This window comes from Uranotaenia lowii, chromosome 2 (assembly GCF_029784155.1).
Source record: "Uranotaenia lowii strain MFRU-FL chromosome 2, ASM2978415v1, whole genome shotgun sequence".
Classification (NCBI taxonomy): Eukaryota; Metazoa; Arthropoda; class Insecta; order Diptera; family Culicidae; genus Uranotaenia; species Uranotaenia lowii.
Genome location: NC_073692.1, coordinates 188,391,546 through 188,404,811, shown reverse-complemented (window position 1 = coordinate 188,404,811; position 13,266 = coordinate 188,391,546). Strand labels below are relative to the sequence as shown.

At 38.2% G+C, this 13,266-nt stretch overlaps 1 protein-coding gene and 1 long non-coding RNA gene across 3 annotated transcripts; one reads left to right on the top strand and one right to left on the bottom strand.

Moving 5' to 3' along the window:
• Nucleotides 1–11,219: 11,219 nt before the first annotated feature.
• Nucleotides 11,220–12,557, bottom strand: LOC129748228 (uncharacterized). Of its 2 annotated transcripts, XR_008737689.1 has the most exons (4): nucleotides 12,217–12,557; nucleotides 11,981–12,163; nucleotides 11,782–11,907; nucleotides 11,220–11,482 (listed from the first exon to the last, which is right to left on the bottom strand). It is a non-coding gene; the product is annotated as an uncharacterized LOC129748228 (long non-coding RNA). The 2 variants fall into 2 exon arrangements; XR_008737688.1 differs by having other exon boundaries at nucleotides 11,782–12,163.
• A 13-nt stretch (nucleotides 12,558–12,570) lies between these two features.
• Nucleotides 12,571–13,226, top strand: LOC129748227 (cytochrome c oxidase subunit 6C-like). The gene is made up of 3 exons (XM_055742751.1): nucleotides 12,571–12,716; nucleotides 12,866–13,032; nucleotides 13,095–13,226. Exons 2-3 carry the CDS (start codon nucleotides 12,866–12,868, stop codon nucleotides 13,162–13,164), a joined length of 237 nt encoding a protein of 78 aa, XP_055598726.1. The 5' UTR covers nucleotides 12,571–12,716; the 3' UTR covers nucleotides 13,165–13,226.
• The last annotated feature ends 40 nt before the right edge of the window (nucleotides 13,227–13,266 follow it).

The following is a 13,266-nucleotide window of genomic DNA, read 5'->3' as shown; positions in this document are numbered from 1 at the left end:
TTTTCCCGACCTTGCTCGGGTTCACATAAAATATAAATCAAAATTCAGTCGTTTAGGGAGTTTTGTATACATAATTATAACAAACCATGTTTGACCATGAAAGCTTTGTGAGTTTGTTAGTCTTTTTTAAGTTTCGATTGTGATTATTTGGCAGGACTTCGACAAGGCCGAATTGAGCGCCAACAAAAAACATAAATTGAATCCCGCTTAATTCATATTCTAGGACGAAATGGTGAATATGATTATCTGAAATATATTCTTTGGATTATAAACTATCAATTCTGGTTCATAAACATCAATGATCTTTTCTTTAGATGAGTTCTAGTGTCTCGAAAAATCCTCGTTCAGTTCGGTCTGGTCGAATCCGTTTAAAGTTAATCGTTGTCATGTTTTTGAAAAACAAATAGCACAGAGAACAGACGTAAAGTTAGCCTACGAAACTTGTGTAAAATTTCCAACGACCGTTTTTACCGATTTTTGTTTTTTGAACAGGTCGTATGAACTGTTTGGCATGTTTCAAGAAAATCGCTGTCGAAGTTTCGTGACACTTTCGTCACGTTGCATAATGGAAAAAAATCTTAAAAGTTAATCGCTGTTTTCTTCAAGCACGAAGTGCTGAATTTTGAACAATGGGATGCAAAAGCGATACTCGAAAGTAACCCGCTTTGAGATGTCTAGAATCAGTTCTGATGGGTAAGACTGATCGCCAAGAATGTTCCTAATAGATTGATTATAGGCGATTCGTCCTCTGACGATAACCTTTCAAAAAGTGCAAAATCTTATTCCAAAACTGTTAGTTATTTTGACTGCCTCAGTAGTGCAAAAATAAAGGAAGTGAGATTCTATCCAGCCAAAGGTAACTTTTATTATATTTATCTAGCAATAAATTGAACCCTATTATGTTAGAGCTGCATTAGTATTATTATTAGTGAGTTCATATACAATTACACCTTCTCGAAAACTGGGCATCTGAAAATTTTAATAGTAACTTTTGAACGGCGCAATAGATGGCTCTGTTTTAAGTCAATTTTCAACGTATTATTTGAATGTCAACATTTGAAATTTTACACACTTTTTGAAGATTTTTTTTCTATCTTGTACGTCTGTTCTCTGTGCTAATAGTCATGAGGTTTGCTAATAGAAAAATTCCCTTGAATGCTCATTCATCCTATCACGAAAAACATTTTAAACCATCAGTTTTAAGGAAGCTTTTCCATGTGTTATCTAATGAAAATCCAGTATATTAAACTTGTAATATGCATATGCAGGACAAGAAGTTGGTCACTTTTAAGTAACTTTGTCACTTTTTTAAAGCTGGTCGCTCACCAGTTAATTTTTTTTTAATGTAGTCACTATAGTCATTTTTAATAATTTCTTTACAGATGACTACATTTATTAAAAATTTCATTTTACAGGTCGGACTAATTTGATTAAGGTGCACCGGGGTAAGAGGGGACGGTTTTTCGTATAGTTCAATTTTAAATTTAAAAATGAGCAGTGGATCAATTTAGGGGCCGTTCACATACCACGTGAACAACTTAAGGGGGGGGGGGGTGAGGTGGGTATGGAAATGTCCACGCTTGTCCACGGAGAGGGGGGGGTAGGGGTTTGGGTCATGTCCACGTGGACATACTTACTTTCAAAATATTTTCTAAAGTTGAATAAATATTAAGATGTTTAAATCAAAATGTTAAAATGGCAAAGCTTTCCAGTTCAAGTTTACACAATTAGTAGCTACTTGAAAGCAAGTGATAGGGGAGATGAGGGCATAACGAGCACCCGAGGCATAATGAGAACTACGCTTTTCTACGAAAGTGCGTATTTTCTTAAATAAATTTTCATGAGGATTTGTTTCGTACTTCCTATAGTATTAATTTTTCACAAAAAAAGGAATCTCCTTATCATCTTTACAGAGATATTTAAAAAAAACTAGCTTGGTTCTCAAGTTACGAAAATATTATAATGTTTGAGCACCACGAAATAAGCTCTTATGATCTTAAAATTACCTTGATCTATAATGTACGCACTACAACATGATGTACACATTGTTTCTCAATTTTTACCATCAAAAAATTTTTGATTTTTCACTTTTATCAATTTTAAAACACGTTTTTACTTAAATTTGTTGACTAGGGGCATATAGAGCACCATATTATCGAGGCATAATGAGCATTTTCTGCCTTAGAATCTAGCAGCGAATTAAAATTGATTTATAGCGCCACACCTTGACTAGTTTTCATCCGACAATTTAGCCTATTGGTAAGGTGTCGGAGAGGTAATCAAAAGACTAGAGTTAGATTTCTGTTCGAGGTGATTTTTTTTCCATTCACAATTCATGATCGATATTTTTATTGTTACATTATACGGCTAGTAGCATTATCCTCCGAACAAAGCACTTAATGTATGAGCGTGCGTGAATTGTTTGTATTCTACAAAAAGACCTAGATTATTTTGTTATTGCTTTGTTTGATGAATCTACGACTCACCTGACTTCATCGAATTGAATTCGCTGCTAGATTCCCCGGCAAAAACGCACATCTTGCTCTGATTAATGGTGCTCATACTGCCTCAGGGGGGGTTCTCATTATGCCTCCACAGTGGCTGGTTTTCAGCTTTTGGCAAATTTTTTTAAAATGCATTTTTTAACGTTTTCATCTAGTTTTTAACGTTTCAGCCCGTTAGGGAATAGGCTTTTCAAGTGTCTGAACACGAAACAATAATGTAACCTCCATATTATAGCTATTTTCTATGGTTAAATAACCGTTTTCCTTAAGGTGGCCATTATGCCCCCATCTCCCCTAAATATGATAATTTAGATTTTTTTTTAATTTTTTAAAACCGGAAATTCTTATTCGGGTTTTTCAAAATCAGCCATTTCCATAACAAAAAGGCAAAAAGTGGTGTTTTCTAACTGTCAAATTATAGGTCTTTAAAAAAACTATTTTAATTCTGTCCACGTGGACATCCGGGGAGGGGGTAGGGGTTTGCCAAATGTCCACGCTTGTCCACGGAGGGGGAGGAGGGGGTCAAAAATCTCATTTTTCTGTCCACGTGGTATCTGAACGGCCCCTTAGATAAAATTACGTTCAATTTTATGCAGAACATGTTGTTTACAAATGGTGAAGAGATGAGCTTGATAGATGCAAAGCACAAAAGTTATCACGTAAATTGTTATGGACTGTTGGTGTCTTCAATTACACCGCTTTATGGGGTAAGTGGGGACGGTAGATTTTTCCTTTGATTTCTCAGGAAATTTTCAACAAATTTGTATTTTCTTGGTTGAATACGTTACTTTATTGCTCAAACGTCCAAAATTTTGAAAAAAGTTCATTGTACTATTAGTACAGCATCTTTCAATGATTATTGTGTGTAATTTATGTTGCAATACAAGAGATTCGATTTTATCGAAAATATATACTTATTCCAGAACCAGCAAGTACTTTCATAATCCGAATGCTTAATGAAGCTAAATTGTATTGAATGAAGGAGAGAAAATTCAAAAAAAAAAATTGTAAATATCAAATATGTATGAAGCCGTCCCCACTTACCCCAGGTAGGGTCTAAAGACAAAATTTTAGATTCTTGTAGATAAACTTTTTTTCTTCATTTTTAACCGTCGTTTCTTTTCCTAACTGATGTTTCGAATGTAAGGATTGTTTCAATGTAGAGTTTTTCGTCAAGAGCCAGCTATAGTTTACGAGAAATTTGCAATTGAAAAAGCGATGCACATCAACTCGACACCGTATAGGTGAAAATAGAAAATTCTCAAAAAGTCGCGGTAAACATCCGTTGCTGTCGGAATCGTATCTTTTTTACAGTTATTGGAGGGATTACAAGCAAATTTAACATTCTGCATTAAAAGTTTGAAAAAATAGTTCACAGTGTTGTTTTAATACCCATTGTCCCCACTTATCCCGGTGTACCTTATACGTATTTTAACAACACTAAACGTACCAGAGGGGTTCAAATTACATTTTTTGAACTTCAAATGACTATAACTCCTATTAAAATTGTAATTCAAAGACGGAGGAGTTTTTTTAATATGCTTCGAGACAAGGCTGGAAGTCAGTTATTAAGTTTTTCAGGAATACACCACAATGTGGTTTAGTTTTCTCATAATTGGATGGTAGAACTGACCACATCAATGATCATCAATAACTCAAAAAGTCAAAAGTAATAAAACCAATGAAAATGAATTGTACAAAACTTAAAACTTCAGATTTAAGCGTTTAAATCGCAGACTTCAACTTATAACTCTGAATTAAATTCATTTTTCTTTCCCTATAAGCATTTCCAAAAAAAAAAAACATAAAAGTTTAAATAAATAAAGCTTGAACTGCTAGAATTTCGGTTAATAAGTAGAAATAATTTCTAAAGTATTTTGGGTGTGCGAGCTTGCAAAGTTGTGAATCACCTGTGCTACTTTGGGAAGGAAAGGTAAAATCTACCTCGTAGCGAGTTGAAGTTGACCTGAATTCAACTAAACAAAACGGTACAATTTTTCTCGAAAAAAAAGGAACTATTTGCCGAACCCGTTTGTTGAGGTTAAGCTTTTTTGTCAGTCAGGAACAAGCTTGGCTTCGTGCCCAATATGTGAAAATCGGAATAGAATGGTAAGTGTTTCCTTAGATATCATTTAGTTGTGGGGGTTCTTTGATTTTTTCAGATTGGCCCACAGAGCTTCCAGATGTATTCCACGTCATCCTCCAGATATCATTCCGGAAAAGCCGGACCTAACCGGATTAGTCGAAAGGAGAAATAGCCATGGTGGCTCGGAAGAACGTGAAGCCGAATTGCCACGAGCCTGGCAAAGAAAGGACTTGCCTCAACAATAAAGTCTATTTATCTCAAATAACTATAAATTTTTAATAAATGTTTTTTTTTTTTTTTTGTAAATTCTTTATTTGAAACGGCTCATACCTTTAGGCTTTAAGGAGCCAAACTCGTTTTGTTTGATAACAATTGTGTGCTTATATCTAGTTCACTTTTAAAGAAAAAAGAAGATAGATAGGGAAATATGAAAATAAGAAGAAATTATAGACGAAGATCAATAGCTTTTAGGAAAAGATATATTTCGAACATGTAGTCCAAGTCTCTCACACCCAGCACATCTCTCACTGGAACATAGGGTGGTTTTCCTCGGGCCCGAAGGGAGTCTATCAAATTCGTTCTAGCGACAAGATGGACCTCGCACGACCAAACAATATGCTCGATATCGTGGTAACCTTGGCCGCAACTACACAAATTGCTGCTAGCAATATTCAAACGATAGAGTACCGCGTCTAAGGAATAATGATTGGACATGAGACGGGAAAATATACGAATAAAATCTCGACTCAGGTCCAATCTATTAAACCATGGTTTAAGGCTTACCCTTGGGATAATCGAGTGCAGCCACCGACCCTTGTCATCCTCGTCCCATTTGCGCTGCCAGTTGACAAGAGAGTTTCTTCGAACTAAAAAGTAAAATTCGTTGAAGGCAATTTCACGCTGGTACGTGTCGCCTTCCATCGCCCCCACCTTTGCCAGAGAGTCTGCCTTCTCATTACCCTCTATCGAGCAATGAGAGGGAACCCAAACAAAGGTGATGATAAAGCGACGTTTTGATAAAGCACTCAAACTATCCCGTATCTTCTCGAAGAAGTATGGCGAGTGCTTTCCTGGTTTTATTGAGTGGATTGCTTGAACAGAACTCAGACTATCCGTTACAATAAAGTAGTGCCCAACTGGCCTTGAAGCTATACTGTCCAAAGCACAATGAATAGCTGCTAACTCTGCTATATACACAGAGCATGGTGACTCGAGGCTGTAAGAGGCGCTAGATATTTCGTTGAACACTCCAAATCCTGTTGATTCCTCTATAAGTGATCCATCAGTAAAGTACATTTTATCAGCATCGACGTGTCTATATTTAGCTTCGAAAATTCTTGGAATCAGAAGGGAGCGATGAGGGACCGGGATTCCACAAATTTCCTGCTGCATAGACAAATCAAACTGGACAGAAGAATGATCGTAGTCTGGGCTACAAACACGAGTTGGAGAGAATGAAGAAGGGTTTACCTGCATTGACATGAGGACATGGTATATAGACATAAACCTGGTTTGAAAATTTTGCTCAAGTAGCCTGTCAAAATTTACAATCACCAGTGGGTTCATGACCTCACACCTGATGAGGAACCGAAGTGATAGTAGATTGAATCGATCTTTCAAAGGGAGTATTCCTGCCAAAACTTCAAGACTCATGTTGTGCGTTGAGGGCATACAGCCCAAAGCGATGCGAAGACAACGGTATTGGATACGCTCGAGTTTGAGGAGGTGAGTTTTGGCAGCTGACTGGAAACAGAAGCTACCATATTCCATCACTGAGAGAATAGTTGTTCGATACAATTTTAAAAGATCTTCTGGATGGGCTCCCCACCAGGTGCCAGTGATTGATCGGAGAAAATTCATTCTTTGTTGGCATTTTCCTTTCAGATACTCAATGTGGGCTCTCCAAGTACACTTGGAATCAAACCAAACCCCAAGATACTTAAAACACCTCGATTGAGTGATCGTTCGGCCTAGAAGTTGAAGCTTAGGTTGAGCAGGTCTACGTTTCTTAGAGAAAACAACCATCTCCGTTTTCTGAGGAGAAAACTCAATCCCAAGCCCCAAAGCCCAGGATGACAATCTGTCTAAAGTATCTTGTAAAGGTCTGAGCAGATGAGACTCAGTAGAACCTGTGACAGACACCACGCCGTCATCTGCAAGTTGTCTTAGAGTGCAGCCTTCAGAGAGACAACTGTCGATGTCATTTACGTAAAAGTTGTACAAAAGTGGACTCAAACATGAACCCTGTGGGAGGCCCATGTAAGAGGTCCTTTTAATTGCAATATCTCCCTGAGCAAAGTTCAGATGTTTCTCACAAAGCAAGCTGTATAAGATGTTGTTCAATAGAGGAGGCAGACCCCGGGAGTGCAATTTGTCTGACAACACCTCTATTGAAACTGCATCAAAAGCTCCCTTTATGTCTAGAAACACTGAAGCCATTTGCTCACGTTTTGCGTACGCCATTTGTATCTCTGAAGACAGCAAAGCAAGACAATCGTTTGTCCCTTTGCCTCTTCGAAACCCAAATTGAGTATCTGAAAGGAGGCCATTTGCTTCTACCCATTTATCCAAACGAAACAAAATCATTTTCTCCATCAATTTTCGTATACAAGACAACATCGCTATAGGACGGTACGAATTCGCATCGGACGCTGGTTTTCCGGGCTTTTGGATAGCGATAACTTTCACTTGTCTCCACTCTTGGGGAACAATGTTATTCTCCAAGAATTGATTAAATAAATTTAACAAGCGAAATTTTGCGGCGTCCGGAAGGTTTTTCAACAAGTTAAATTTGATTTTATCAATTCCCGGAGCTGAATTGTTGCAAGAGAGGAGAGTAAGTGAAAATTCGACCATCGAGAAGCTGGAATCCAGACCACACCTATCAGGAGGCACGTTCCGGACAATTTTTTTCACAGGTGTAAAATCTGGACAGACTTTCCGTGCGAAGTTGAATATCCATCTATGTGAATGTTCTTCACTTTCATTTGTAGATGATCGATTACGCATGCTTCGTGCAACTTTCCATAAGGTACTCAAGGAAGTTTCCCGTGATAAACCACCCACAAAATTCCGCCAATACGCCTTCTTTTTCCCTTTGATTAATTTTTTGAACTGATTTTCAAGGGAAACATAAGCATCAAAAAGGACGAGAGTTCCATATTTCCGAAAATCTTTGAATGCTTTTGATTTGTCCTTATAAAGCTTGGAACACTGCTGATCCCACCATGGGTTTGGAGGCCTTCGAGGAACTGATGAATCTGGGATGGGTTTTGTTTGTGCGCAAAGTGCACTTTCATGTATCAAACGTGAAAGAAAGTGGTACTCCTCTAAAGGAGGCAAAACATTCATAGAATCGATGGCTGTTGTTATTTCGTCCGAGTACTTTTTCCAGTCGATGTGTCTTGTAAGGTCATATGTCATATTAGTAGAATTCGAAGAGCTGACCCCATTGGTGATTGTAATTTTGATAGGCAAATGATCACTACCATTGGGATCAGGGATTACCTTCCACTGGCAATCCAATGATAGTGAATTTGAGCAGAGTGAGAGGTCAATTGCGCTTTGTCTTGCAGGAGGTTTAGATACTCGTGTTTTTTTACCCGTGTTCAAAATTGTTAAATTGAAACTATCACAAATATCATAGATAAGAGTAGAACGACTATCGTCAATTTGTTCTCCCCAGACAGTTCCATGTGAATTGAAGTCACCCAGGATCAACCTTGGCTCAGGGAGCATCGAGCACAGGTCCTCTAGGTTACTTCGATCTACTGCAACTCTATGAGGCCAGTACAAACTGACAACACATAAATCCTTACCTCTTATAGTTGTATGACATGCAACAGCTTCAATTCCTCCTGATAAAGGGAGGTGGATTCTATAAAAGGAGTGGCGCTTATTGATCCCTAAAAGCACCCCTCCATGAGAATCGTTGCGATCCAAACGGATAATGTTAAAATCGTGGAATGAGATGTTTGATTGAGAAGAAAACCATGTTTCTGAAAGGGCAAAAATATCGCAACTAGTTTCATGAAGAAGAAATTTGAACGGATCCAGTTTAGGAACTAAACTACGACAATTCCACTGTATAACAGTGATATCTCCGACCTCTCGGCGTAAATTAGCCATCGAGAAAGATAAACATTGAAATGAGGGGCCAAGTTTGCATCAATTGCTTCAAAAATGTCTTTAATACAGGAAGCATTGTTGTTACAATGCTTTTGATGGATTCAGAAACGCTGAAAAACGAAAAAATTCCATTCAGAATGTCAGTCAACTTAAACAATCCTGGCTGGGAAGTTGATTCTGGAAAAACTGCATTCGTCATAGGGGCCTTTGAGGTTCCTGCTGGTGTTGAATCATTCTGTGGTGAAAAAATCGTGCGGAATCCAGGAGGATTTTGTTTTTGTTGTTCTGCAGCATTCGGCTTTTTAGGGACACTGATTGGAGGGCTCATTGTAGGGATTTTTTTGGTATTTTGGGTGTCTTGGGAGTTGTTTTAGCACGTTTCCGGGAGTTCGCAACGAAAACAAAAGGGTTTTCCTCATCCGTTGTTTCTTAGTTGTCAACTGGCAACACAGAAAAGATGTTACTTGAATGAGGTTGGGCCAGTGGAGAAGCGCTCTTTAAGATAGAGGCATAAGAACGTCTCGATCGTTCTTTTAAAGAGCGCTTCTGTTTATCCCAGCGACTCTTGAATGCCTCGCACGAAGAGATTTCATGGGGTGCAATAGACACATTTCTGCTCTATTGCTGAGCATGCTCCATCCCCATGATTCTCCCCGCATTGGGGACAGCGTGGCTTATTGCAGCAGTGCGACGCTGTATGCCCCAACTTGATGAAATTTTGACAATGCATGGGTCGAGGCACGAAGAGTCGCACAGGAAGCCTTAAAACTCCGTCAATCAAGACGTAGTGAGGGAGGGCGGTACCCGCGAAGGTCACACGAAATGAAGCTGAAGGCGAGTACTTTGTAACTCCATTTACGACGTTGGCAGTATTGAGTTGACGGCAATCCACGATTTCGACCGAAGTCGAATCGAGGCTCTTGAACTTACCAACGCCGTTGGATTTAACGTACTTCGCATCCAGACTCATTTCTGTGATCACGCCCTCAATCTCTACGTCTCGAGACGGGATGTAAACGTGATACTCTAGAATTAGAAAATTGCTAGCCACAATCTCGTTTGCAGCTTTCGAGTTAGCCACAACAACGCGCAGCTTGTTCGCACGTAATTTTGTAACACTGGTTACAGAGGTCCACCTCGCCAGATCTTTGGTGATCTGTACCACATTAAGAGGTTTACCGTTCTTTTTGGGCCGGATGAAAACCACCCATGGCCCAGAGGAAGATGAGCCTTCAGCATATTTTCGGAGCCGGGTGACTCTACTCTCCACTGGGGATGATCCGACATTGTCATCCATCCGAGAACGATTTGCATCTGAAGGACCAGCATCAGCTGATTCCTCCAGATGCTCCTCATCTTCATAGGTGATATTCGCATCATCCCCAGTTGGAGGGTATAACCCCCCGCCTTCGCTCATATTTTTCAACGGGAAAACGAATGCCCTCCGTGTTGAAAATATAAGCGAAGCACAAAATTATCGAAATATATATAAAGGGAAATATGATAGAAAAAGAAAAAGTGAAAAAAGAAATAAAAAAGAACTTACAAATTATTTTAGCACTTTTTGGAACTATATTTTTTCTAGTGTATATAGACTGCTCCAACCACGTGGTTCTCCGTTGGTCTTCAAGGATGACGATAACCGAAGAACCTAACCAAACGAGCGCTGGCCCTTTCTCGTTGGTTGAAGATGGCCTCCTCGTCTCGACTCGGCCTCGATGATGATGATGGATGATGATGATTATTGACTATGGAACAATTGGTTCGCCAAACAATGGCGGCGGACCTCGTGGCGATCGATCGGCCCTTCTGCGAGCTGGGGTCAATCAAATTAACCAGCCTTTGGCAGGAAACTATTGTCGCGGCACAAAACACCGTTTTTACCGTCTTTAATAAATGTGGTTTTTGTTTCATTTTTAATAAATGTTGTTTTTGTTTCATTTTTATAGCTGAAACCAACCAAACCAACTAGCATTTACCTTTTAAATCAGTGAGTGGGAAAACGGTATTATTTACTATTTTGCTAGGTGAATGCAAAAAAGGTAAAATTTACCTTTTTTCTAGGTGAATTGAAAAAAGGTAAAATTTACCTTTTTAATAGGTGAATAAAAAAAGGTAAAAGTTACCGAGAAAGCTAGGTGGAAAAAAATCTTTTCACATAAAGGTAAATTTTACCTTTTTTTATTTCCCGTGTATAGGATCTGAAAAAGCACTAAAATTTTAACTTTTAATTTTAACTATGACTATCATGACTATACACGGTAACCGAAGTTACTCTATTCTGTATAAAATTCCATACAGTTTCAGGCAAAGTGTCTCCACACACTTTTATGTTTGAGCGTTCTATACACAGCGTGTCTTAAGAGCTTTTATACATTTGAAAGCTTTTGGCCAGTTGCTCAATTCTGTATATTTTGACATGGGGATGCCCATGCATTTTGGAAATTTTTCTGCAAAAAAAAAAGTAAAGGAATTTCTTCGAAAAAAAAATCTATTCAAAATTTAATTCTTTATTTATTATGTTAAAAGCAGTAGTTGAAACGATGTAATCGGGTATATAAATTTCGTGTCTGCCAGCGTCGGGCGATATTAAGTCTTCCTTCTTTTTGGTCGTCAGTTGTGGTTAATTGGTTCCGAAGTTCCTCATTCTTAGGGCTTTTTTCTGAGCCAGTTCGGTTCCGTTTTGGAGCTCATCAGTATCCAGCATCCGGTACGGATTGGCGTCCGTACGATTCAGTCACAGTACTCACAGTATGTAGTAAACCTGGAAAATAGATTGAATTCATAACAAAATAAACAGTTCTGTAATGTGAACTCGCAATGTGATAATCAAATCAGATTGAAAAAGTACAATTCAAATAAAAAATATGAAATTACTAGTCGACTCTACATAACAAAATGGAATTTCAATTTTTCTATTTAAAATCATAACTAAAAGTCAAATCATTAGGGAGATCTTTGTGTAACTAAAACCTTTAACTTTACGGATTCAAAGAGGTTTGGAATTAAGAGTTTAACCAATATTGATTAGGCTCAAACATGTATTAAAACTTTTTTAGCTACCTTTTGTATATTTCCGATGAGCTGCTTACAACGAAACGGCTGCTAGCCTCAGCAGTTACGTCCTACTTACTGGCATCCTCTCGATTGATATTTTTCCTTTTCGAAGATTCCGCTCGGTTTAAAGTACTTAAAAAAATAAATTTAATTCAACCTTCCCAATTTTCGCTATTTCCAATAGAAAACATAATCAGTTACTTACCAGCTCTCGTACCATCCGGTGCACTCTTCCAATCTTCCGGAACCATAAAACCATCAGAGTCGCTGTCGTAAATAATTTTCGGTGTTCCAGTCAGCTTCAAATATGAATTATGGCTTCTTCCGGCTGTATGCAAGGCCGGATTATGAAAAACACCAGGATGCAGCAACTCTGTGCACAATATACCTGAAATCACAAAGTAAGGTCACATAATGATGTTAAATTATCAAAATACTTACCTTTTGTGAAATATTTATGTTGAAAACGTATTTAAAACGATGAAAAATTAAAATCCTCGTGAAGCACGTAATGAATTTGAAAAAACTTTTTTGCTTGACATCCCCGTCCAAGCTTTCCAACAACAGCAAACTTTTTATACAGAGCATGAATAATCGCATTTTAGTTTGCTTATGTATATTTGCGCCCCAAATCTACCCAAAATTGTATTGGAGAAATACAAATTTTGAGCATCGACCGATTAGTTATTTTGAAGGTGTAATTGCAACACATTTTATGAATAAGTCAATTTTTCCGTGTAGTTCATATTTTTCTACTGTGCGTCGGAAATTGACTTGAGAAAATATCGCTCGAAATTAATTTCTTGCTAACATCGATAAATTTCAGGCGAAATGTAAATTTATCGTTTCAGCTGTCATCGTTTGGATGGTTTCTGTTTTCAGAAGATACAAATTTCAGGTGCTTTCAGGACTAATTTTGTAGAGGAAACTCATTGAAAAAGGTAAGAATTGAAGCATAGTTTGACCCCAAGCTATCCTATTCTTCTGTTTCTTAATTAAACTATCCTTATAAAGTCAAACTTCTCAATTGCTTATCTAGGGCAATTCATAAATAACAGTGGAAAAAATTACGTAATAATCTTTTCTCCAGATGTCTGAGGTCACGGCAAGGATCCCGAAACCGGTGTTGCGCGGTCTGCACAACGCTTCCATTAAGCAGAACCTGGCTGTGGCCATGGGCCTGACTGTCATTTCTGGACTGGCGTTCCACTTCATGTACATCGCTCCCAAGAAGCAGCGGTACGCTGACTTCTACAAGTGAGTATGATGTGATCTTTTGTCCGGAAGATGAATTTTATTTTTCATTATTCCATTCTCAGGAACCGAGACACCAACAAATCCTTCGAGCGGATGAAGAATGCCGGTTTGTTGCAATCAGTCAAAGATTAAATTATAGTACGTTTAGTTTGATTGGAAATAAAAACAACAGTTAAGAGCAATCGAATAGTAAATTAGCAATTCTCATTTATCGAACATCTGCCATAATGACCG